Genomic DNA, 27,058 nt, shown 5'->3' on the forward strand with positions numbered 1-27,058 from the left:
TGGGCGCGCAGATGGCGACATCAAAGGTATTTGTCGACCACCCAGGTAAACCTCATCCCACGAGGCATACCTGGGTGGTCGACAAATACCTTTCATGTCGACACCAGTGCGTCCAGACTATTGCGCTGAGCCGACAAACAGCTGATCAGCTGTTTGTCGGCTCAGCGGGGCAGCCATGTAAATTTAAATGAAGTGGCGATTATTTAAAATTCATTTTACTATGTCGGGTAGCCTAATCTACATGCCTTTGTCGCCAGAGGCATGTAGTCTAGACGTACCCTAAGACTATACACTGTGTAGACAGTGACTATAGCTACCCCTATATTTGTACAACCCCAACACATCAGGGTCCCATTCCTCAGCAGGACCTCTGGATGATAAAAGAATATAAATAACATAAGAAGGGTAGATGTTAAGTGTTATTTCACCTGATAAACACAAAAATTAAGGGAGCAAACTGAACCCTACCCCAAAACAATAAAGCTCTGCAAACATAAAGAACCACACATATACAATTTAAAAAAAAACTGCCGTTCCAAAAAACTCATATATTAAGTAACTCATATATTAAGTTTGTCCAGTATGTTAAAATCAATAACTAAAACATTTTTTTCAAAAAGGTGATACTACACTCATGAGATGTATGAGGTACAAATTTCATAGCTCAGAAAAATATTGTTACACAAACACTGACATATAGCTCCTCACAGTTCCATTTCATTTTTACTGCTAGCAGCTGCATATAAAACACTATACATTTTAGCATTTATGAACTTGGTCTTGAATATAAGGAGCACTTAAATTATATGGCAAAAGGTTGAGCATCTCTCTTGTATGCTGCAGTGTTAAATGGATGACCAATGCAGACATTGGAACAAGAGAGATTGGGAGACCACTAGCTTAGACGCCTTTCTGTCCAGAACATCATACGAAATTATCATTCCACTCCAGCCAAGATAGTATTTTGTCATCTACAAAAAAAGTTATTTAGACCCAATTATTAAGGGCAAAAATTCTCAGAGACACATAGAAGATCTCAGTTTTAACATTTTGCTCTCTCCAGATACATGCATCTCTCATTGAGTCCAGAAGAGAAAGGAGAATATTAAGAATTGATATCTGCCATGCAGAACTTGCAGAAGATTTTTGCCTTAGGTTAAAAAATTTAAATCACACGGAAAAGGATAAAATAGCCATCGCAAAACAAAAAAGCATTAAATTTTGCTTACAGGCATTAAGATCAACATTTTAATATAATCCCAGGGAAGTGATACAAACTTGGAAAAAAAGGACAAATCAGCCATCCTAGATATGGCTAGGATAATTAACAAGCCTCTAATAAGCTACTGTTGACAAGTGGTAGCAAAGTGAAACATCACAGAATGTGGATCTCTGTGCATACTATGAAGATGTAAAACATTTGTCTGGAACTTCAAGGATCAGGAGTCTTACAGGTTTCATTTTGCTGCTGTCTTCACACTGACCAGAACACAGAAGAAATTCAAAAGAAATGAGAAAGCCTAGAACAAGAAAGGAGGAACTATATAGCATGGACAAAGGACAAAGGACAGAACAGTAGAAGAAAGAAAAAAAGATGATATATTCAAAGCAAAAGAAAAGTCAAGTTACATTCATGGTTTATTTGTAGAGTGAAGGCAACAAATGGGAAATGACGTTACAGGTTGAACCTCTCTAGTCTGGCACTCTTGGGACCTGACTGATGCCGAACCAGAGAATCTGCTGAACTACAGGAGCCAAACTACTACATTGTCTAGCACACATTACCAACACTTCCTCTGCTTACTGGGCTCTTAGAAGTCATGTAGGGGTAAATTAAAGCTAAATAACAGCACAGACCAATGAGAGCCAGGACTAATGGGCAGTAAACAAACTTTATGGGACCACGGGAAACTTGGCCACCGACATCTAAAATCATGCCGAACCATAGATATTGCTGGACCAGAGAGTTATGGACTAAAGAGATTCAACCAGTACTGTAAACACAATTAAAAAAAAGCAATTGGTGCTTCTGTGTATGATACTTCTAACCCTGAGGCACACAGAGGAGAGGAATAGATAAAAGAGAACAAAATAAAATCCTATTTCTCTAATTCAGTATCTCATAAGAATACAAAAATCACAATTAATTTTACCTATTAATGCTGTCATTTGCTGCTTGGATCCCACTGTCTATCTGTAGCACTGTTTTATAATCAACATATGCCTGCCGATATCGCTCCATGGACTCGTATGCCATTGCTCGTCGCAGAAGAGGTTTAAGGGAAAATGGATGAAGTTCTAAAGCTCTTGAGAAATACAAAAGAAAAAAAAAAAGATTAGAAGCAGTACAGGCCTGAAAACAGAATTGTCATGTAAACCTAATGAAGCTATCCAATGACATAAAGAACTATACGCAGTATGTCCATTATTTCATATGGGGGTTATCTTGACAAAATATGAGAGCAGATCTAAAGTGATTTATTAGCAACTAAATAAAACTCCAAAATGTGTTTGCGCTAATATATTTTATTACCAGGTATTAAATTCAAATTTGTTAATTACGCCTGATAACCTACTTCCTTCACAGTAAATATATTTAAGGCCCATAATGTTTAATAGCATCTTACATCATTATTCTGCTTAATCTTAATGGGATAATTATTCTAAAATGGTGCCTAGATTTGTGTGGATCTCAACTTTATGCTTGTTAGGTCTGCTTGTTCCTCTAACAGCTTTCATTTCCTTTATAGTTGTAAAACACAAAGAAAATATTTAGAAATAAACAAAATGGACTGTTCCAGTTGCATGATGGGCTAACAAAAGTATAAAATGTCCACAAAGACATGACTTTAAAAAGTGTCTTTTATTAATGGGACAATAGGAATATTACAATTTAGAGGATTCCAAGCAGATATATACAGGACTACATATCCTAACATATATCTAAATAATGAAGACAGATATATTTAAATGCTTCCAAGAGCTCTTCTACTGCTAAATACAGTTTACAATTGCAATTGTGCATCACTACATAGTACATACCAGGCTCAACTACTGCTCTTAACTTCCTTTTAATCTTGAGCACACTAATAACTGAACAATCACTAATTACTGAACACTAACTGCACAATTTTCAGTTTCCTAACACCTAAAAATTTGGTTTAATCTAAAAGGATTGGATACAGTCAGATTAAAGGGATGCATTTCTTAGGGACTACCAGCATCTGGGAGGTGAAGCCAGCCAGCATCCATTTCCAGGGTATACCTGGAGGGTAATAGCAACCAGGTGACTGGGTATGCAGCAGCAGTAATATGAAGAAATGGAAGGTAATACTGTATAAGGAAGCTACATGCTGCCTTCCACAGATAAAGGGTAAATTACTCCAAGCCAGAGCCCTTATGGGGAAGAGGAGCTAAGAGAATTTTTGAAAACTCTCAAGAAACAAATATTAGAAGGCAAATGTGTAATTTTTTTGACATCAAGAATACAAGCACTATGCCATCCATGGCCTTGCTGAAGTCAATCATAAATCATTATTAAACCATACCCTTTTCTTTCTGTTAGACTTACTACAGCAAATCTAGTTGATTTTTAATTTTTTAATATTGTTTCTATTTCCCATTCTTTCCAACTTCTGCCTACTTTTTTGTCACTGTTCTTTGTGGCACAAACCATACCTCTCTGTTTATACAAAAAGCACATAGCATATTATGGGATGTACCATAAATTAATATTGTACACATGATGATGAAAATTATGATATAGGTTTTCACTTAGAAAGAAAACAAAAGACAGGTCCATAGTATTGTTTTTAATGGCAGAGTTATACTCCAAGAAACAAAAGAAGCAATTTATTGCTATAATTCTGTAATTTTATTTGGACAGCAAACGTGGTTTTCAGCTCTCTTATATCTTCATTAATTACAACAAAGCCTTTAAATTACATAGAGTATTATAAAGTATATGAAAAAAACTGCTCATTCTAAGAAAACTCCTAAAGCAGAGGGTAAACTATATATAATATGCTAGCAGCTTAATAAATACAAATTCAAAGCTAAATCTACATTATATCCAGTTAATATTTTATACTCTATTTGTGCATGTGTCACATTCTGGGGTACAATCCGGAGCAGTGAAGAATTATACCATCTCTTACTGTAACCCCAAGTGCCTCACAATATGTGGTTACTATGACTCTCTGCATGGGTCAGCAACAAATGTGCACTCATGCCTATATATTGCACAGGATTGGTCCAATGCTTAGGGTCCCTAAGCCTGCCTGATAAGGCAACGCCATACTTTCTACAAGTTTGGACTGCACTCCAGAATGTTACAGCATAGCATTACAAAAGAGGAAATTCGTTTGGATGATGAGAACACTGACTATATGATATCCTGTTCAACCCCTGAAGCCTCGTTAATCACTACTTATTTTAGGGAAAACGGTAATACTTGAAGAAATATGGGGGGGGGGAGAGTTGGGGGAGGGGATTTAGACTACCTTACCTTTAGCCAGTGGTGCCGTGCCCTACAATTATGCACCATAAGCAGACAGCAGAATTCTAGCTCAATTTCTGAAAGGAGTTGTAACATAGATTGCGAATATACTGAGTGTATATGCAAAACAATTTCTATAGTATACAATCTTAAAAATTATTTCAAACAAAGTTATCAGTCCTAACAGGAAAACAGACTATATATAAATAACTATGGAGCACTGATGAACTATTCAGTAAAGAGCCTGTTTTCATGTAATATTAACATTTTGTAAATTTGAGCCTTCCCTGCATTTCTATGTACATCTGGAAAGATTTAATTACTTCTACACATCAACTTATACAATAGTCTAATTATCTCTCCTTTAGGAGTAAGTGATTCACAACATATTTTAACAGATAAAAATTCATGTCAATATGACAAGAAACTGGCCCATCCTTAGAATGACTTAATTAAATGGTATTTTAATAATGAGAAACCAATTAAAAATGTTTAACGATCAGTAGGAATGTTCTTTCCCTACAAAGAAAGTGTGTGGTTTACCTGCTACAATCTTGAATGCAGTCACTGCAGTTGCCTTCCTTAAGGAAACATGCTGCTCTATTTGAATACAAGATACTTAGATCATCTTGACTTTTCACTCCTAAAAAGATATGCAAGCACAATGAAAATTCATTATTTAAATATAATGTATGTTCTGAGTTACACTGCACTACTGCCGTTTGCTAAGGATGCAAAGCTTCAAGGAACTATTATTTATTCGGTATATCACCTACAATACACATAATTATTCTAATATGTAAACATATGCAAACATCCCTGTCATGAAGAATTATCAATCTTTCTATTCATTTCACTCTATTGTACCTTATGAGTCATTTTGTAAACTGACTTTATTATTCATCACTGAGGAATTTACAGGCTGTCTGTTTCTGTCAATCTGTGGCTAGGCTACAAATGGTTAAATTGTGGTTCTTTTAAATAGTAACAGCAAGTCTACTCTTTTCATAAAGTATCACAACTCACCTAAATTAATGACATTTTCAATTGCCTCTGAGTACTTGGCCACAGCTTCTCCAAACTGTCCATTCTTAAATAACTCATTTCCTTCACTTTTCAGTTTTGCCGCAGTAGGTGGAAGCAAATTAAAACTGCTTTTCCCAGCTGATGAAGATTCTGTACAACATGAACTGGAGGTCTCCTTAACATCATTGCTTTCATTCTTTTTTTTACCGTTGTTTAGATAACCATTAACTTCACCTTCACAGTCCGGTAAATGTTCAATTGCCTTTTTTTCAGATATATCTTTTCTTACGCTACTCTCTGCCTGCTTCTGACGACTTGCCTTACAACCATCTCCTTTGACAGAAAACTTTTTTTGTAGATTCCCCATTTCACTTTTCCTCGCAATCTTGTCTTCCAGTGATACACCAGTTTCTACAAGGAAGTTAAATAAGCTAAGTTAGAGTTTGCATCATCAGATGAAACTATTGTAAAACCAAAGGAGGGGTGTACTACTAAAGTCCACAGCATACAATACTTCAAGAGTCTTTGTTTATAAAAATTAATTTCCACAGAAAACACTCTGTAAACACAGATTAACATCTAGCTATAAACATTTTGTAATATGTAATAAGAATGTAACACTGTCAAAAGTGTTTTCTCCTTGCTAATGAACCTATGGCCCCCTTTTCTTAAATAATGGAGTGGTAAAGAATTCACCTTGAATTTAACCATTTAAATGCTAAATAAAAACTGATACTTTATATGAAAATACAGATCCAGTTTTTCCTTCAGAAAATCACAGTGCCTTGTTATGTTTGAATAAATACATCAGTACCAAATTAAATTGTTTTACTAATAATTAATGAGAAAATAATAGGGTTCTCAAGCAATAAACTTAATCACAATTAATTGCACTGGTAATAACATATACCATTTATTTAAATATTTTGGATGTTTTCAAATATTGATTTCAAATACAACACAGAATGCAAAGTGTGCAATGCTCACATTTATTTTTATTACAAATATTTGCACAGTAAAGAACTAAAGAAAAAAGAGTTACCTTGTGCAGTAACAGTGGTTCTTCGAGGTGTGTCCCCCCATGGGTGCTCCACTGTGGGTGCTGGTACATCCTCGAGTTGGCAATTGGGGATTTTTCTAGCAGTGTTCGCTGCACCACGCATGTGCCGTGGTGCCCCCCTCGTGCTGTTGATGTCCATTAGGTGTACGCGCATTGTGGCTCCCTCCATTCCTTTTCTACCCATGCTAGTAGAGCATGGGGCTCCAAAGGAGGGGAAGGTGGAAGGGTAGTGAGCACCTATGGGGGGGGGACACATCTCGAAGAACCACCATTATTGCACAAGGTGAGTAACTCTTTATTCTTCTTCGAGTAGAGTCCCTTTGGGTGCTCCATTCTGGGGGTATGGCTAGACTATATTTTTCTTTCAAAAGAATATATGCAAATTCAGCTTTATTTTGCATATCTTCTTCTGATTGCTTTTTCAAAAGTTTTTTCGAAAAAGCAAGCAATTTAGATGCAGTTCTTTTGAAAAAAAATACTTTTTTCGAAGGAACCCTCTTCCTCAAAAATTGAGGTTTACAGGTTCTTTCGAAAAAAGGGTTTTTTAAAAAAAAAAGAACCATGTTTAAACTGCTTGCTTTTTCGAAAAGAAAAAAACTTTCGAAAAAGCGATCAGAAGATATGCAAATTACCACCGAATTTGCATATCTTCTTTCAAAAGAAAAATGTAGTCTAGACATACCCTGGGTGACTATAAAGCAGTAGTCAGCTCATGAAGGTGGGTTTGGAGCCCTATTGTCGACAAGAAGGATAATACTGTGTGTCTGACAGCCATGGATGACGCTATGGAGGATGCGAGAGCATAATGTTGTGCAAATGTGGGTCTGATGACCAAGTGGCTGTATTGCAAATGCCCTGTAGAGGTACATTTCTGAGGAAAGCGGTTGTAGAGGATACGGCTCTTGTGGAATGGGTTGTGATGTTGCCCGGTGGTTCTTTGTTGTGGATGGTGGAGCATGTGTGGATGCATGAAGAGATCCACTTGGAGATCCTTTGAGAAGAGAAAGCCTGCTCTTTGGATTGTTCCGCAAAGGATAGGAAGAGTCTAGGAGATATTTGCTGGGCTCTCGTATGATCAATGTAGAACATGAGCGCTCTGCGGACATCGAGGGTGTGACATGTTGCATGTGATGGATCAGTGTGCATTTTGGGGGAAAACGCAGGTAAGTGTATCAGTTCATTGATGTGGAAGAGAGAGGGAACTTTCAGGAGAAATTTGGGGTGAGGTCGAAGTGTAACCCTGTCCTTGGTGAAAATTGTAGAGGGGGAGGGGGAATCCACCATTAGGCAGCAAGTTCCCCCACACTCCTACTGGAGATTATTGCAACTAAAAAGGAGACCTTCATAGATAGGTATCACCAAGGGCAGGCTGCCAAGGGCTCGAAAGGTGGCTTTGTCAGGCTCTTGAGTAAGTGGTTTAGGTCCCAAATAGGAACTGGTGGGCAAACGGATGGAAAGATGTTTTGTAGACCAGTAAGGAATCTTTTGGTGATTGAATGATAGGTAGAGGCTGCAGGGGCGCCTTGCTGGGCCCCCTGGATCCCTATGCTTCTGGCACAACTCACAGCTTCAGCAATATTCCCTCATTGACCTGAACATGCAAGGCCAATAGAAGTTCTGCTCTAGCCTGTCACAAGTCTTGCCTACTCCCAGATGCCCTGCAAATGGACCGTCATGGGCCAACTTCAACAATTCCTCACGATATGCTTCGGGCACCACCAGCTGCCTGGGAACCCTTCCTCCCCTGGGGGGCTCCCTGTATAACACCCATCTTGTATGCGAAACTTGCCTCTCTCCTCATTAGCAGGGGCCTGATTCTGTGCATCATCCCTGGCTCTCTCCAGGGATGCATCACTCTGCTGTGCCTTAATGAACTCCTGCTGCGTGTCACTCAGATCCAGAGGTATGTCCGATCCCTCGGATAATCGCTCTCCATCCCCCGTCAGGGACACATTCTGGGCTGGTCCGCCTTCCCCCCAGCTGCTACCTGCTTGGGTGTCTGCCTCACCCACATATTCCTTCTGTGATCTGGTTACTACATTAAGCCAGCTAGGCACATCCATTATGTCATTCCCCACCAAGACATCAGCTGGAATCAAGTCCCAGTCAGCCCCCAAGACCTGCCCCCTAAAGCCTCCCCACTCTAGATGGTCTTTAGCCATGGGCAGGCTCACCAAGTACTCAGATAAAGCCATTATCGTCACACATTCCCCAGGCAACATGTCCTCCGGTTTTACCAGGTGCCCCTTAACTATTGTGATATCAGAGCCAGTGTCTCGCCAGCCCCTACATTCAACTCCCATTGACCTTCGCCTCCCCCATAAACTTTTCGCTGCCCTTCCATGCCTCAGTCCTGACATACCGGGTGAACTCACTGCCTTCCCCCACACCATCATACGTCACTGGGTTAACATTAACCACTGCAGAGCTCACACCTGGACTCATGGTGGCTTCAGACGCCTCGCTGGGGTCTGTGTGACCTGCTTGTGGGCACACTATGACAGAGTTGATGTTTATGGATCAGTCAGGAGTTGCTGGCCTCGGCCTGCTCTTTAGGTCTGGACAGTCAGGCCTTATATGGCCAGATCTGCCACAGTGGTAGCATTTGGCCTGCTTATCTTTGGGGTGAGCACTCCTGCTTCTCTGAGTTCCCTTGCTAGATTCAGGGCTGGCTCTGCTCCTGAACCCCTCTGTGACAGGGTGCTTGCCCTGCACTGGCCCTTTAAGGGAAAACCTCAGCCCGGAGCAAGGGTTGGGAGTAACGCCTCAGCTGAGGCAGGCCTCATTAATTAGGGCCCAGCTGGGGCCTATAAAAGGAAGGACTCCTAGAGGGAGGAGGAAGACGGGCTGCTGCTCTGGGAGGAGAGCAGAGAGGGCCTAGCTGCTAGGAGAGCAGGAGGCTCCCTGGAGTGAAAGCAGCACTGGGGAAGCAAGGCGGGGTGAGGAGGACTCGGGCCAAGTAAGCTCCTTGGCTGCCAGGCCTGAAACACACAACCCATGGAGTAACAACTACCCCTGGAAGGGGGCCCAGAGACTGGTGCAGGCAGTTGGGTTCTCTGTCTAACTAAAAATACAGTGAAATGTAGAATTGAAGAAATGGCGAAAAATATTGAAGAAACTCTCATTGATCGAATACAGAATAGTCAGTTTTTTGCATTACAAGTGGATGAAAGCACTGATATAGCTGATGCTGTTTTGTTAGATACGATTATGAAAGCTCCATTCAGGAAGATCTCTTATTTTGTAAACCACTTCCAACAAGAACAACGGCTGCTGAAATTTTTAAGCTAATCAATGATTTTATTATTCAAAGCGATATTGACTGGAAAAAGTGTGTTGGACTGAGCAGCGATGGGGCTCAAGCAATGGTAGGGTCTTGCACTGGGCTTGTCCCGCAGATTCGAGCTGTAGCACCTGACTGTGTATGGGTGCACTGCAGTATTCACAGAGAGGCATTAGCTGTGAAAACTATGCCATCACTTTTGATTTCCACTCTTCAAGAATGTGTGAAGTTTATAAATTAAATAAAATCTCGTCCTTTAAATTCCAGAATCTTTACTGCTTTGTGTAACGAATTAGGAAGTGAACGTGAGCATCTCTTACTACACTGTGAGGTTCGATGGCTGTTGAAAGGAAACATTTTGAAATAATTCTTTGAAATGAAGGATGAAGTTCGATAGTTCTTGGAGCGACACCCCTATCAGCAAAAGATGTTATGTTTACATTTAAAGACAGGTTTCATTAATTTGATTGGTTAATAATGGTGGCTTACTTATGTGACATATTTTGTCTTTTAAATGATTTAAATTTGAATTTACAAGGCACTAAAATTAATATTTTCAAAGTTCATGAAAAAGTTGAGGCAACAATTAAAAACTTCATTTATGGGCACAGCGAGTTAACAAGAGAAACTTTAAGTCTTTTTGTACTTTAACTGAATTACAAGAAAAATATGCTGAAACTAATATCTCAAATGAGATTTCTGCAGCAATCCAAGAACACCTCTTGGGGCTAACATCAAGTTTAAATGAATATTTTCCTCCAATTGACACCAGTAAAATGTGGATTAAGAACCCGTTTACTGTTGACACCGAAAATGAAGAGGTACTACAATTGAGTGCATCAGAAGTGGATTCATTAATTGAACTTTCCTGTGACTCTGCCATAAAAGAGAACTTTGATAAACTTTCCTTGATTGATTTTTGGTTGAGCTGTAGAAATGAATATTCACATTTATCTGAAAAAGCAGTCAAATTCTTAATGCCTTTCGTCACGACATATAAGTGTGAAACTGGTTTCTCATCTTTGGTTTTCTTCAAAAATAAATATAGAAATAGATTGAATGTTGAACCAGATTTGAGGATAAAACTTTCTTCTTTTGCTCCTGACATAAAGTTGCTATGTGATGCAAAACAACATCACCCTTCCCATTAGTTCTCTTTTTAGTTATTTAAAAGCTATAAAGTGCACACAAATGACTTATATTCAACTCATTCAATTATAAACAAACAAACTTTACAACTGTTAAAATTCTACTGGTTAAATTGTAATTAAGATTTATGTTATGTACTGTTATTATTGTGAATAAAAAATACACAGTGAAAATGTATTCATTTTTCATTTTTTTAATATGCATTTATATTTTTGGGCTGCAAAAAACAGTACTAAAAAAAAAAGGTTCCAACTAAAGTAAAAAGTTTGGGAAACCCTGGTCTAGCCAGCTTTCTATCCATCTTACAGTCCACGTATCCAATCCATATTCCCTTAACTTTCTGGAAAGAATATTGTGGGTGACCGTATCAAAAGTTTTGCTAAAGCTGGCACTGACGGCTTTGGGAGGACCAGAAACATATTTGCATATTCATCATTTGCTTAATGAATATGCAAATATGCAAATGAATGGTACCGGTCCTCCAAAAGCTCCTTAATGGATTTACTGGTCCCCGTGTCAAAAAGTTTGGGATCCCCTGCTTTAGAATCTAAAATCTAAAGGTTTATTACTAAAAGAAAGAAAAGCATGAGAGTAGGCTGTTAAAGGATAATACATTACGTGCATCGAATCACCCAGTTCTCGATGCAGGCTCTTCGCAGAGACGTTATAAACGGCAATCTTAAAAGTCTCTGGTGTACATCCTATTTCAGGATGGGTCCATGTTTCTTTCCAGCTCGTTGTTCCCTGCAAGGCTGCATCGGGGAGCAGGAGCAAAACTGAAGACAAGATGGAGGGTGCCACATGGCACTTGTATACCTCTCCTGGCATCTTGGCTGCAGCAGGTCACCTGGTCAATGGCCTATCCCTGTGTTCCATGCTGGTAGCCCTTAGGAATCAGTCACATTCCTGAGATGTGTATTGGCACCTAGAAATTCACTGTCTCCTTTCTAATTAGCATAGCCATAGGCTGAGCTTTCCTTGCCCCTTTGCTCTGCCACAGACAGAGAATTTTCCAGCATCCATATAGAGTACGTTTCTAACGCCACATACAGATATTATACCGTTACATGAATAGCACATACAGAATCAATAGAACAGAAGCTTTCATTTGACACCTTACATGGCCCCCTTTGTATACACTTTGGGGCAAACACCCCCTCATGGGTGCAGCATTGATCTGGCTGCTCCCCTTTAAATCCAGTAACGTGACAGATGGGTAGGGAGGAAGAGAAAGGAAAGGGATGGAGTGGCCATAGTGGATGAGCTCTAGGACCTATTTGTCCAATGTGATTTGAGCCTATTGTTGAGAGAACAGGCGGAGGCGGTAATTGAATTGCAGATGGTTGGTTGATGGTGTAACCACAAGGAGAGTTTCTTTCTGGCTCCCGAATGAACCTTCAAATTTGCTATCTGGATGTGGAGGGTTGGGCTGGCGCTGTTTGGTGTTGCTGCTGACGTTGAGGCCTACATCGTTGGGATCTTTGCTTTTGTTGGAAGTCATATCTTGGTTGCTGTCTGCATGGCTCCCTGGGTCTTTGGTAATTATTGTATCTGGCTCTCTTAAATGGGGGTATATACATCCCCGGGGTCCAGAGTGTGGTGCAGGAGTCTTTCATCGAGTGAAGAACTTTGTCGGTTTTTGCAGCAAAGAGGTTGGTCTAATTGAAGAGTAGGTCTTTGACTTTCTGCTACAAATCCCTAGGCACCCCTCAGCCAAGGGATTTGGAGCCAAGATATTCTCCACATCATAACTGCTGTGGCAGTGACGTGCAGCTGTATTTGTCACATCCATCGTGGACTGTAGTGCCGTGTGAGAAATTGTATGGCCCTCCTGTATAATGTTTAAGAGGATAGGCTTCTTATGTTTGGGTAAGTATTGTGTAAATTGTTGTAGTTTGGATTAATTGGAATAGTCATAATCTGCTAACATGCTGGTATAATTTGTTGCCCTGAGGAGCAGAGTGGCCGAGAAATATACTTTGTGGCCCATAATGCCCATTTTTTTGTGGTCTTTGTCGTGTGGCATTGATGATCTCATATTTGGCTGGCTGGCTCTGTGTCTGATTGAATCGACGATGGAGGTTAGGTAAAAAGAAAATCCATTCCCTTTGGTGTGACGAAGTATTTCCAATCGGCTCTCTTATTGGTTGGAGTGATGGATGCTGGGGTCTGCCAGATATTGTCTGCTGGGTCCATAATCACCTCATCCATGGGAAAGAAAATTCTGGAGGAGGTAGGAGGCTGCAAGGTTCGCAAGAGACGATACTGCTTTTCTTGAACTTCTTGCAGGTCTCACTCTCGTGCCAAAGCTACCCTCTTAAGCTCTTGAAACTTCTTTGATTCATCCGTTGGTGAGGTGGCGGATATTCCCCCCTCATCTGGTGAGGATGATGAACTATGGACAGAGTACCTCTCTTCACTATCCGACAAAGAGTCCTTCATCTCAGTCTGGACTAGAGAGTTTGGCATTGTCATCGAGGTAGAGGGTTGGGGAGAAAGAGGTGGTTCCATGGATGTTATGGAATTTTAACAGAAAATTTGAGCTCTGAAAATATCAATAAGGCAACTTTTTTTTTTTTTAAATTGGCATCCTCAGCATAGATTCTGGGTTTTCCTTTTATCTTAACTGACATGCAAAGGAAAAAGAAGTTATTCACTCTGTGAATTAACGATTGTTCTTCGAGATGTGACCCGTGGGAGCTCCACTCCTGGTGTCGGGTCCCATCCCGGCGTCGTGAATCGGAGAGCTATCAGAGCCATGGTCCGCCGGACCACACATGCACGGCTGCCTCCAGTGGCTTTCACGCCTTTGATGTGTTGTGCGCAGTCCGGCTTCGCTCAATTCCTCTCAGCTGCTCCCCGAAACGAGAACATACAAAAATTCTGGCGCAGGGAGGAAGGGTGGGTCATGGAGCACCCACGGGGCACATCTCGAAGAACAATCGTTACTTCACAGGGTGAGTAACTCCTTTTTCTTCTTTGAGTGGCCCTGTGGGTACTCCACTCCTGGTGACTTTGAAGCAATACCCAAACATTTTAGCGCTCCGGAATTAGTTTTTGGGTACGAGAGAGGACTGCCATAGCCACCGAGGAATCAGCCGCAAATTGATTTACTACAGCGTAGTGCTTCATAAAGGTAGAACGGGAGGACCATGTTGCTGCTCGGCAAATGTCTCGAAATGGGACACCTCTTAAAAAGGCCGTAGTAGTGGCAACTGCTCTCATAGAATGGGCCCAAGGTGGGCACAAAAAGGGCTTGTTACGTATCGAGTAACATGTTCTAATACATGAGACAATTAGCCTTGCAATTTGCTGGGAAGTTAAGGGTTGTCCCTTGGTGACACTAGTGACACTATCAGACGGTCCGATTACCTGAACTGCCGCGTTCTTTCAATGTAAAATGCTAGTGCCCTTCTCACATCGAGCGTGTGCAGTACTGCATCTTGCCTTGAAGCATGAGGTTTGGGATAGAAGCAGGGAAGAACAACTGGCTCGTTAATGTGAAAATCCGAACAAACTTTGGGCATAAACTCTGGACGAGATCTCAAAGTCACCAACTCCTTAGTAAAAAACTGTACGGTTGTGATGACATGAACGCTGCTATCTCACGCAGCATGCTATCTCTGTGGGTTGATGTTAGGGCAAGCAGAAACAGCAGCTTAGTAGTGAGAAGTTGTAATGATATCGTGGCTAAGGGCTCAAAGGGGGGGCAAGTCAATGAATCTAGAACGAGGTCCATGTCCCAGGAAGGTGGTGGTGATCGTCGTGGTAGGTTGAGGTTTGTAAGCCCTTTCATGAACCTCTTTGTGCTGTGGTGAGCAAATACAGAGAACCCCTTTTCTCCCTGATGAAACGCACTAATCGCTGGTAGGTGTACTTGCAAGGAGGCTATTGCAAGATCTGTGTTGTGAAGATGTAAAATATAGTCGATTATCTGAGACACATTTGTTACGTGGGGATCCATGACATTACAATCACACAAGGCTTTAAATCTGGTCCACTTGGCTAGATAAGTTTTCCGAGTGGAGTCCTTCCTGCTGTGTATTGATACTTTCTTGACCCTCTGTGAACATGAGCGTTCGGCAGAACTGAACCAAGGAGCATCCATGCCGTGAGATGCAAGGTTTCAGGTGACACAGGGAGCAGTTGTCTTGAGTCAAGAGGTTCGGGAGCAGAAGAAGGGTGTATGGCGTTCTGATTGACATCTGGTGGAGTACTGAATACCAGGGCTGTCGTGCCTACGCTAGGGCTATAAGGATTACTCGAGCCCTTTCTATACTGATCTTTTCCAGAATTCTGGGAACTAGGATGATCGGGGGTAAAGCATATAGTAATGATATTCCCCAGTGACGGAAAAAAGCGTCTCCCAAAGATTGACATCCTATTCCTGCTCTGGAGCAATAGTTGGGGCACTTGGCATTGGCCGGGGTTGCAAACAGGTCTCTCATAGGAAAGCCCCATTAGGTGAAAACACGGTGCAGAACGTCTGTGCAAATTTCCCACTGTTGGTCGTGGGGAAAAACCCTGCTGAGTGAGTCCGCAATAAAATTGTGGATGCCTGGCAGATAGGATGCTGTCAGCACGGTGTTGATGCAGATGCACCAGGTACACAAACGCATTACTTCTATACAGAGGGATCGAGATCGAGCACCTCCCTGTCTGTTCACATAATACACCATGGCAATATTGTCCGTGAGGATTCTGGTAGTCGTATTTCTTATATGGGACTGAAAATGCTGGCATGTGTGTCGTATTGCTCTTAGCTCGAGAACATTGATGTGTAAGAGCATCTCCTTCATGGACCAGCGAACTTGAACCGTCAAGTCGTCCATATGCGCTCCCCAACCGGTGAGGGACACATCCGTGGTTATTTGCTTTGACGATTGTGGATGGTGGAAAGGAATGCCCGCCATAAGTTTGTGTGGCTTGGTCCACCACTGCAGGGATCATTGCACATGTGGTGGTAATACCATCATCTTGTGGCCGCTGTCTTTCACTGGAGTATACCGTGGTCAACCAGTATTGGAAGCAGCAAAAATGCAACCTTGCGTTCTGAACTACAGCAGTTGAAGCAGCCATGTGTCCCATTAGTTGTAAAGACATCCGAACGGGAAACATCGGAGAAAGCGTCAGTGAGTGTACGCAGTCTCAGATCGTGGCGAAACGTTCGGTGGGTAAGTAAGCATGTGCTGTTGTTGAGTTGAGCCTTGCCCCTATGAAAATTAGGTCCTGTGTAGATTCTGGTGAAGACTTCTGCATATTTATGAGAAGACCCAGAGAGTCGAAGACCTGAGAGACTGTTGCTGCCATTTGTCTGGCATCTGAATAGGTTAGCCCTCTTATGAGGCAATCGTCCAAATATGGAAAAACTGTCACTCCTACTCTGCATAAGTGGGCAGCCACTACGGCTAGGGTTTTGGTAAAAACTCTGGGTGCGCATGCCAAGCTGAAAGGCAGTACTCTGTACTGGAAATGTTCTTGGCCTAGTTGGAAACGGAGAAAACGCCTGTGTGCCACATGGATTACGTTATGTGGAAGTAGGTGTCCTACAGGTCAAGGACTGCAAACCAGTCTCCCTTGTTCAACGACGGAATGATGGTATTCAAGGTCACCATCCTGAAGCGACATTTCCTGAGGTAGCAATTTAATTTGCATAGGTCCAAAATAGGTCTCCATCCTCCTGTCTTTTTGGGGGTAAGGAAGTATCGGGAATAAAATCCTTTCCCCCAATACTGCCTTGGCACCTTCTCTATTGAACAAATGTTCAGACGACGCTGAACTTCTTGCTTTAGCAGGTGCTCGTGAGAGGTGTCCCTGAAAAGGGATGGGGTAGGTGGGATGATAGGGGAAATGGATAGAAAGGGGATGGAGAGACCGGATTGTACGACTTCCAGAACCCACTTGTCCGAGGTCATATTGGACCAATGATGGTGGTACTGCTTCAGACGATGGTGAAAAAGGTAGAGAGAATTTTGTGGTACGTTGAACGTGGGAGTCGTGTTTGCATCCTCGACGGGAAAGTCAAATTTGCTGCTTTGGTGCAGGTTTGTTGGACGAGCGGTTCGCCTGGGAACATTTACGTTGAGGACGCAGTCGAATGCGCTGGTTTTCCTGGGTACGTGGTTGATTCTCATTAAAGGTATAATCATACCTTTGTTGATAGGGATAGTAGCGTTTGCGCCTATAGGCAGGTGTGTACATTCCCAGCGTACGTAAGGTAGTACGGGAGTCCTTGCCAGAATGGAGAACTACGTCGGTGTTACCAGCAAAGAGTTTTTGCTTATCAAAAGGTATGTCTCCCATTTTATTCTGAAGTTCCCTCGGGACCCCTGCAGAGGATAACCAGGCAGACCATCTCATTGCGACTCCCGAAGCCGTGGCCCGTGCGGCTGTCTCAGCCACATCCATAACCATCTGCAAAGTAGTATTACAGGATATATATCCCTCTTGGACTATGGCCTTCAGTAAGGGTTTCTTGGCTTCAGGAAGATGTTGTAGTAGTTCTGTAAACTTCGAATAATTATCGAAATTGTGGTTAGAAAGATGGGCCAAATAGTTTGCAATATGTAATAATAACGTGGCCGAAGAGTAAACTTTCCTACCGAAGACATCTAGTTTCTTATTGTCTTTGTCTTGCAATTTGTTTCTGTATTGAGGTGCTTTAGCTCTACGCCGCGCTGCATCAACTACAAGGGAATTGGGTTGGGGGTGACTGAAAAGGAAATCCCACCCTTTGGCGGGCATGAAATATTTCCTATCGACTCTCTTACTTGTTGGGGCAGCCGATGTAGGAGTCTGCCAGATTTCGTCTCCCACTTCCATGATTGCTTCGTCAATAGGAAGGGCGATTTTTGCTCGCAATTGTTGTCATAGATTCTTCAAGAGACGATTTTTTTTATGGGAATGTCCGTTAATTGTATATCCTGTGTGTTTGCAACTCTTTTGAACAGATCCTGGAATTGCTTCAGGTCATCCGATGGAGAGGCATTGTCTGGAATAATAGCCTCATCTGGTGAAGAAGAAGGAAAGTAAGTTGGGAAAATGTGAGGTTGAGGCTCTTCTGCTTCGGACAACTGGCCCTCTTCTGGTTCCGAGTGTTCTTGATGGATGGTTAAGTCTTCTGATGGAGGCAGCGAGAACAACTGCTGTGGACGGTCAGGCAAGTATTTTGCAGTGGGTGATGGGTGGATACATGACGAGCCCCTATAAGACTGGGTGTCCAGGGTGGGGATGATCATAGTCCACCCTGTAGTAGCACCCATAGTATTGTTCAGACCGTGCTAGAGAAGAGCATCTGGACGATCTTGAACTGTGGATATAGTAGACCCGCCACGGTGATCGTCTAGGTGATCAATGCCTTAGTGACCTCCTGGGGGAACGAGATCGTGATCAGGAGCATCTTGTGTCTATATAGACAGTGTCCCCATATGTGGGTCTTCTAAGTATTTGGTAAGTAGGAGAAAGGCTATAGTCTCGGTGCCGTTGGTATCTGAGTGGAGAAGGAGACGGTCCGGGAGAGAAGGTAGGCGATGGAGATAATGCTCTGTAAGTTTCCTTCTCCGCAGCTTTGCAAGGCAGGGAAGCCTTGTCAATTTCACATGCTGCTGGAGAGCCGGGGCACGAACGTGGCTGCTGCGCTGAAGAGACTCCGCTTGGGGGTGGTGCTGGCGGTGCCAAGGAGGAGCTCAGTGCCAGCATATCGCACGGTGCCGGCAGTGCCGTGGGCAAGACTTACGAATTCAGCGCCAAGGGGGTTAACCCCGCCACAGCCAGCGCCGCTCGAACAGCCGTTGGCGGTGCCGGCTTTCTCGCCGCTGCTGGTGCCGACGCCTGAGCCAGGGCTGAGAGCGCGGGCGGCAATCTCCTTGCCCTGGGAGCCTGTTGATATTCTGGGGTCGTTGCCCCGGATGATTTTTCAGGGCATCGAGTAGTCAGTGGCAAGGATCGAGTTGGGGATGCCTTCTTCTTCTTTATAACGACTGTTCCAGGAGACGTTGCTCACCATTTATGGACTGCTGTCTCAGAGACGGAAACAGTATCAGACTCCAGCGCCTTGCCATACAGGATCAGTTTCAGGCGCAGGTCCTGATCCTTTCTTGCTCTTGCAGTTAACTTACTGCAGTGGGTGCATTTCTGGGGTACGTGTCTCACCCAAGCACCTCACACAGGAGTCATGTCCGTCTGACACTGGCATGGCTTCCCGGCAGACAGAGCATTTCTTAAACCCAGGGGACGTTGGCATCGCTGAATGTAGCCGGGAGAGAGAAATTGACCAGCTGCTCTCTCTCCTCCGTCTGTCCCCTTACTTTGTTGAATTGCAGTTTATTAGACAGGTAGCGGCAACGGCTTGCCTGAAACATCTGAGGAAATTTTTTTTAAACAACTAGATAACTATTGAAGAAAGAAGTAACTGATGAAAAGGCTCTGAATTATTTACAATTGTTTTTGAAGAGTTTTGAAGAGAACAATCAAAACTGAAACTGACAGAAAGGGAGCTCCGTCCACGACCAGGGGTGGATGAGAGGAATTGAGCGAAGCAGGACCTCGCGTAACACATCAAAGGCAAGAAAGCTGCTGGAGGCAGCCACACATGTGCAGTCCGGCGGACCACAGCTCTGATAGCTCTCCGATTTGCGGCACCGGGACGGGACCCGACACCAGGACTGGAGCACCCACGGGGCCACTCAAAGAAGAACCCAATGATCCCACAAGAATTTTTAATGCCCTCATATCTTTAAGTATTGATTCCAGAGTGTTCAAACTAGTTAATATTTTAAAATATTATATGAAAATACATAATCTAGAATGCCTAATTTATTCCTGATTTAACTTTTTTAAAATTACCTAAATCAAATCAAATCAAACATGACTACTAGAGTCCTTGAGATACAGACAAGATCATTTTATTTACCATGAGTACATAGAATCCTCTAGGTTTGGGATACTTAAGATTAGAGGAAAATACCGATTCTTAAATCTGATGAAGGAAGCCATACAGCAGGGAACTGAGGGAGATTCTATGCAGAAGTTCTACAGTAAAGCAGAGAGACAGAGCAGCTTTGGGGTAATTTCTTTTTTCTTTATTCAAATAAAGTTCCTTGTTCAGCCTCAGAGGAAAGTGACTCATACCCACTTTCAAGAGTTTGGTGAATACCCAGGGTGCCACATGCAAAGCAAAGGAAGGAGTAATAAACAAGCTAGAACAGAAAATACTTTATACCAATGCTGTTTAACCATGTTGGCTCCAAGGGTATGTCTAGACTACAACCCTCTGTCGCTAGAGGGATGTAAATTAGACATACCGACATTGCAAATGAAGCGGGGATTTAAATCTCCCATGCTTCGTTTGAATAAAAATGGCCACCGAGTTTTGCTGAGTCACCAGTTTGTCGGCAACATGCAGCTGTCAAGACAGGAATCGGGCAACAAAGAAAGCCTTTGTTGGCCAATCCCTTATGCCTCGTAAAATGTGGTTTACAGGATCGGGCGATAAAGAAAGGCTTTGTCACCCGATCCCTGTATTGACAGCCACTTTTTGCCGACACACTGCTGACTCAGCAAAATGCGGCAGCCATTTTTATTCAAATGAAGTGCGGGAGATTTAAATCCCCGCTTCATTTGCAATGTCGGTATGTCTAACTTACATCCCTTTGGCGACAGAAGGATGTAGTCTAGACATACCCCAAGATACTAGAGAGACGAGGCAGAATATCTTTCAAATGAATATCTTTCATTTGACAACTTCTGTTGATGAGCTTATCTCTCACCAACAGAAACACAGAATACTAGAACAGGAAGGGACTGGAATGATGACCTCCTAAGGTCCCCCTGCCCTCACAGCAGCACCAAACACCATCTATATCATCCCTAATAGATAGATGTCTATCCAATCTGCTCTTAAATATCTCCAATGATGAAGATTCCACAATCTCCCTAAGTAATTTATTCCAGTGTTTAACCACCTTGACAGGCAGAAAGTTTTTCCTAATGTCCAACCTAAAACTCCCCTGCTTCAATTTAAGCCTATTGCTTTTTGTTCTATCATTAGAGATCAAGGAGAACAATTTTTCTCTTCTTGTAACCCTATTTTAGGTACTTGAAGACTGCTATCATGTCCCCTCTTCTCTTTTCCAAACTAAACAAACCTAATTCTTTTAGTATTCCCTCACAGGTCATGTTTTCTAGACCTTTAATAATTTTTGTTGCTCTTCTCTGGAACCTCTCCAGTTTCTCCACATCTTTCTTGATGTGGTGCTCAGAAATGGACATAGTACTCTAACTAAGGCCTAATCAGCGCAGAATAGAGAATAATTACTTCTTGTATTTTCCTCACAACACTCTTGTTAATGCATTCCAGAATCATGTTTTGTTTTGGGGTTTTGTTTTTTTTTTGCATCAGTGTCACACTGTTGACTCACATTTAGCTTGTGGTCCACCCCCACCATCTCCAGATCTCTTAATGCAGTATTCCTTCCTATACAGTCACTTCCTATTTTGTAGCGTGAAACTGATTGTTCCTTCCTAAGTGGAGTACTTTGCAACTGTCCTTATTAAACTTCATCCTATTTACTTCAGACCATTTCTCCAGTTTGTCCAGGTCATTTTGAATTATGATGATATCCACCAAAGCACTTGCAACTCCTCCCAGCTTGGTATCATCTGTAAACTTAATAAGCATACTCTATCTCTAAATCGCTGATGAAGATATTCAATAGAACCGGTCCCAAAATTGAAACCAGTGGTATCCCACTTGTTATGCCCTTCTAACATGACTCTGAGCCATTAATAACTACTCTCTAAGAATTGTTATCCAACCACTTATGCACCCATCTTATAGTAACCCCACATAGGTTGTATTTCCCTGGTTTATTGATAAGAAGATCATGCGAGACCATATCAATTGCTTTACTAAAATCTAGGTATACCGTGTCCACTACTTCCCCCTTATCCACAAGATTTGTTAAACTATCAAAGAAAGCTATCAGATAAGTCTGACATGATTTGTTCTTTACAAATCCATGCTGGCTGTTATCTATCACCTTATTATCTTCCAGATGTTTGCATATGAATTCCTTAATTATTTGATGAAGTTGGTTTAAGAAAACCTATTACCACACCATCTTGTGTCTTCTTTATATCAACTGTTATTTTCAGAATGTAGAAAACAATATTCTGAAGATGAAGAGCACAAAATCAATTCTGAAGAAAAATTATAGCCTTTGGGTCACCTTGATAAATATGATCCTGCACAAATGACAGCCTGTGTACGAGCCATAGTTATGCAAACAGTTGTAGTTTTTCTTCCTGAACTGCATTAAGGAAAACCTATTAACAACAACATTTATATGGTAGTAGTGCTTAAAGGCCACAGCCAGGTTGGATCCCACAGTGCTAGGCAAGGTACAAATAATAAAAATTATAGTCCCTGTGCCAGTTTACAATTTAAAAAAGACATGATATAATTAGAGATGTAAAGGGATAACGGGTTAACCAGTTACCCAATAAGCATTTCCTTACCAGCATGCTTACTGGGGTAACCAGTTTATTGGCACCCAGCCCAACCAGAGTATCTCCTGCCCATGGCATGCCACAGATGGGAGGTTGTTCCAGCCCAGCTGGGCCCACAATGGCATGCAAGGAGGGGAAACTGCTCCAGCCACCCTGTGCCCAAAGCATACCATAGCAGACCTGTTAACCATGTAATTTAGCCGGTTAACAAGCTAAAATTTTAATTTTAAACAGGATTTTAAATTCCTAGATATAATAGCTGGATGAGATGAACAAGTGTATGGAAATGGAAGAGAGGGAAAAAAATAAATGCACTGGGTCCCATAATGAGTAAATGAGGGTAAATCACCATCTAATCCTTTTACCTTTGCCTATTATTTTAATCAACAGAAAAGCAACAAGTTCTCACAGATACTTGCAAGAAGGATCTTTAAAAAAGGACTCAGATTGGGCAGAGGTAGAATTCAGATATGGAATAAAGGCCTAAAAATAGACGAGATGGAGATGTACATAAGATTTAACTGGGCAGATGTGTCCTTTTCAATGATCAAGGACTCAGTATTCTAGGGCAATGGAAAACCATATTGGAAATAAATGGGATCACTATCCTCAAAAGAATGGGGAAAAAATCAAAATTGCTTCTGCAGCCTTGGGTGCCACTTCAAAGTTAAGAAAAAAAAATGGGCTAAAGATAAAGTGAGAGTAGGACATTAACACTGCTCACAACTTTCAAATAGCAAAGACTGGTACCACAGGTAACTATTACATAAACAATCATATTACTTTTATCTCCACTGCCATTTTCATGTTCTTCATTTTCTCCTCTTCCATCATCATCTGACTCCTCTATATCTTGAATAAGTATTCTTTTTCCTTTGGTGTAAATCTCAGAAACAGGCTCTAAATCGTTCAGCTTCTGTTCAATATCTGACAGATTTTTCTGTGGTATAAGAATAATAGCTATTTTAGAAGTCTTCCAAAATTAGCATTTAGATAGTGCTTCACCTTTGCAAAGCATTTTCCATTCTCTAAATAATGCCTACAACAAGCCTATGAAGTGATTAATCAGTATTACCTTAAAAATAAGAAAACAGACAACTTCTTGACTAAACAGTGAGTCAGCTCCAGAACTAGGATTAGAACTAAATTGTTTCTGGCTTCCATTTCAATGCTATATCCAATACCTACTGCATATAAATATTAAACAAATGTATAGGTACCATTTATTAATAATTCTTTGAAACATAAATTGTGTCTACCTCTGTGTGCAGACAGTGCAACAGTGACAATTGAACCACTGACATAGTCTCTATCCTTGTAGACTAACAGATTTAAGGCCTAAAGACAATGGATTACTACACTGGAATTTAAGAAAAGGCCTAAAAATAAATATAATCAAAATCCACAGTATGGAGTACCCAATGTTTGCCAGAGACTTTTGTTTTCTTTTCAAATAGTTAAACTAACAGCTAGGAGCAAATTTAGGAAATTATAATTTCTTGGAGAGTTTAGAAGAAGTGCACTGCTGACTGATGAAAAGCTGTGCTGATTTTACAAGAGCTTACAATTCTCCCACTTACTTCATTATCATAACAATATGAAAAATACTAGAAGAATTCAAAAGCTGCTATTTTCTGTTTTAAACAGCTCCTAAAAAGCCAAATTTGGCATATGTCTTAGAGGTTACAGCTATTTATTAGCATTCAAGAACTTTGTTCTTTTATTACAAATTAAGTCAGTAATTGCATTCTCTTGGGCAAAACACTTAACTTAATCAACCAAACTGTAAAACTTGCCAAAGCAAGATTTGTCTGCAAACCAACTGCTGCATTTGAGTAATCTGGGGTGGGCAATATTTGGTGGGAGGCCACTCCAAGATTTTGGAAAGTGCTCAAGGGCTGCACTTTTCTGTGGAGGAGGTGTGAGATCAAGGATGGAGGTTGGATGCAGGAGATGGTCTGAGAGGGTGTTTGGATGAAAGGGGGTTGTGACCTGGGTCAGGAGATGGGGGTATAGGGTCAGGGAAGGAGTGGGGGGTTCAGGAGAGGATTCTAGGCTAGAGGAGGGGTTTAGGAGGTGTGCAGGGTCTGGGAAGGAGTTGTGACCTGGGGCAGGAGGTGCAGAGCATTTGGAAGGTAACTTGGGGGGAGCTGGGGTGCTGGAGGGACAGGGGTACCAGAGGCAGGCTATGGCTGGGAGGTGCTTACCTAAGCATCTCCCGGCCTGCAACACCTCCAAGGCAGGCCTGGCTCCCTGCCTGCTATAGCTCCAGAGCACTGAAAATGCAGCCTGCTTCCTCCAAGTGGCTCTCAACCCCAGGGAGGGAGGAGAGGCTCGCGCCGCCCCCATCCCCAGGCCAATCTCTTAGCTCCCATTGGCTGGCTATTTCTGGCCAACAGGAGCTGAGGATTGGGTCGGGGAGATCCCTCTGGAGTAGAGAGTCACACTGAGCAACCCTGCATTTAAAACAGCAGCTGCTGCGTTCCTGAGGGTCCCAGGAGGGGTGTCTGCAGGCCGGATCCAGTGGCTTGGAGAGCCGAATCTGGCCAGTGAGAGATATCTTGCCCACTCCTGGAGTAGACCTATCCTGAGTATGTATTTTCTTCAATCTACCATTCACATTCTGAGGTTGCTGGAGGAGAATGCCCCTTTGTTGATTTCATACTTTTGACTACATTCTCTCTCTCTGTCTACACTAAGTCTCCTAAAGGAAAACAAGAGAAAGTGTGTTTTAAAAAGAAATTAATGCAATATCTATATTCTCTAATATTTTCTGCATGTTTAACTTCTGATGTAATAGCTTTATCTGAGATGAGGAATTTGTGATTTACCTGATATCTAAAGGACAACTTAATGTCACAATTACCACACACACACACACACACAAATAAAATCTGTCAAAAAAGTTTGACAGAAAATTGCATTTTCAATCATTTGCAACATTTCTATTTAATTCTAAGAAAACATTACTATCACAAATCTCCACAGTAATAATGAGATTGAAGCACAGCAGAATCTTGATAATTTGCACTGATGGTTAGTCATGGCACTCAAGCCAACAGCTTGTTGGTACATATGAGAAGGATGCATGCTGGGTATTGGCAAGAAAAGAATTTCAGTTCTTGAGCAAATTTCCTACCTCAGACAACAAAACCCTTAATTTGTTGACTTAAAAGTGCATACTGACAAAGACAATCTATTCTTCGGGACTTTAAAAACAAGGATGGGGAGAGAGTTGACTGTAATGGATTTATTTTGTACGCTTTCATACTATGCATGGATTTAGGGCCTGACCCGGTGAAGCTGCAAAGGAATCTGGTGCACTCCACACCCATGAAAGTCAATGGGATTTGAAGGTGCTTCAACACCTTCAGAGATGCTCAGAACCTTGCAGGATGATCAGAACATTAAATCCTATTATAACAACTGGAAATTCATGGGAAACTACTTATTTTGTGAAAGCAGTGAATCAAATCTTGGCTGAGAAGAAGAGGACGATTGCCATTCTATGTGAAATAAAGAAAGCAAAACAGTAAAGCGTGAATTACTCCATTATAATTTTTTAGATAAATTACTAGTAAAATGTAAATATTAATAATGGTATGAAAACAAGATAACAAGCTTTAGTTTTTTGTGTGGGAAAAAAAAAACACCAAAATGATTCAGCAATGTCTCCTCTAGAACTAATTATATGACTGGGAATATAAATCAGTCACACATTTTTATTATAATTGGCGGCGAGGAGTCCTGTGGCACCTTATAGACTAACTATACTCCTCGCCACTTTTGCAGATTCAGACTAACACGGCTACCCCTCTGATACTTATTATAATTACTATCTCATCTATAGTCACAGAGTAACATATTAAGGTATATTCTAAAAATAGTTATTTAAAATATGTATTATATGTTAACATTTTAACCAGTGTTTTAAGCTAGAATCTTCCAGTTCACATCTATATATTTGCTATTTAAAAAAAGTAGAAGCTCAGCCCTCAATATAAATTCATTTAGTGAGCCAGATAGAAATTCAGTGAAGTTTGCCTGAATAAAAAAGTGAGTAGATATATGTGTACTGCTATATTGTAGTATATCAACTTTATCTTGCATCAAACACATATAACACAAGCAACATGCATCTTGTTCTATAAACACATCTTTGTTCTACAAATACAGAGTCATTGTCTTTACCTTAGCTATGGCATTTTCTGGTTCAACATGTAATACTTTGGTCAAATCCTCTATAGCTGCCTGGTAATTCCCTAGATACTTGTGTACAGTGGCACGGCGCATAAGAGCTATAAAAAACAAAGAACACACTGTTTAGAATGTATTCTTGTAAATTATTCTGCAGACTACAATTAATTCACATTTAGAGAAAGTACAATGTGAAATGTAAGGCTAAATTGTTTTAAAGCCTTGCATCCATTTCATAATAGCTATGTATCGAAGTTACGGATTTTTTTTTTAAATTCTGATAATGTAATTTCATATAATGTACCCTACATATATATATGGTGATACATGAACTGTC

General features: G+C 41.4%; 1 protein-coding gene across 18 annotated transcripts in view; it reads right to left on the minus strand.

Moving 5' to 3' along the window:
- The window catches only part of SPAG1 (sperm associated antigen 1), a 96,558-nt gene that overhangs the window by 50,933 nt on the left and 18,567 nt on the right, over positions 1–27,058 (minus strand). For all 18 annotated transcript variants that reach the window (XR_016348697.1, XM_075920292.2, XM_075920291.2 and 15 more), the window contains 5 exons: positions 26,716–26,822; positions 23,308–23,464; positions 5,525–5,935; positions 5,042–5,141; positions 2,154–2,306 (listed from right to left, as the gene is read on the minus strand). Coding sequence is in view for 17 of the 18 variants with exons in the window: in XM_075920292.2 (XP_075776407.2) it covers positions 2,154–2,306; positions 5,042–5,141; positions 5,525–5,935; positions 23,308–23,464; positions 26,716–26,822 (928 nt within the window). In the remaining variant the exon portion in view is untranslated. The remainder of the gene's footprint in view (positions 1–2,153; positions 2,307–5,041; positions 5,142–5,524; positions 5,936–23,307; positions 23,465–26,715; positions 26,823–27,058) is intronic.

Source organism: Pelodiscus sinensis, chromosome 2, assembly GCF_052426305.1.
Source record: "Pelodiscus sinensis isolate ZL-2025 chromosome 2, ASM5242630v1, whole genome shotgun sequence".
Lineage (NCBI taxonomy): Eukaryota > Metazoa > Chordata > Testudines > Trionychidae > Pelodiscus > Pelodiscus sinensis.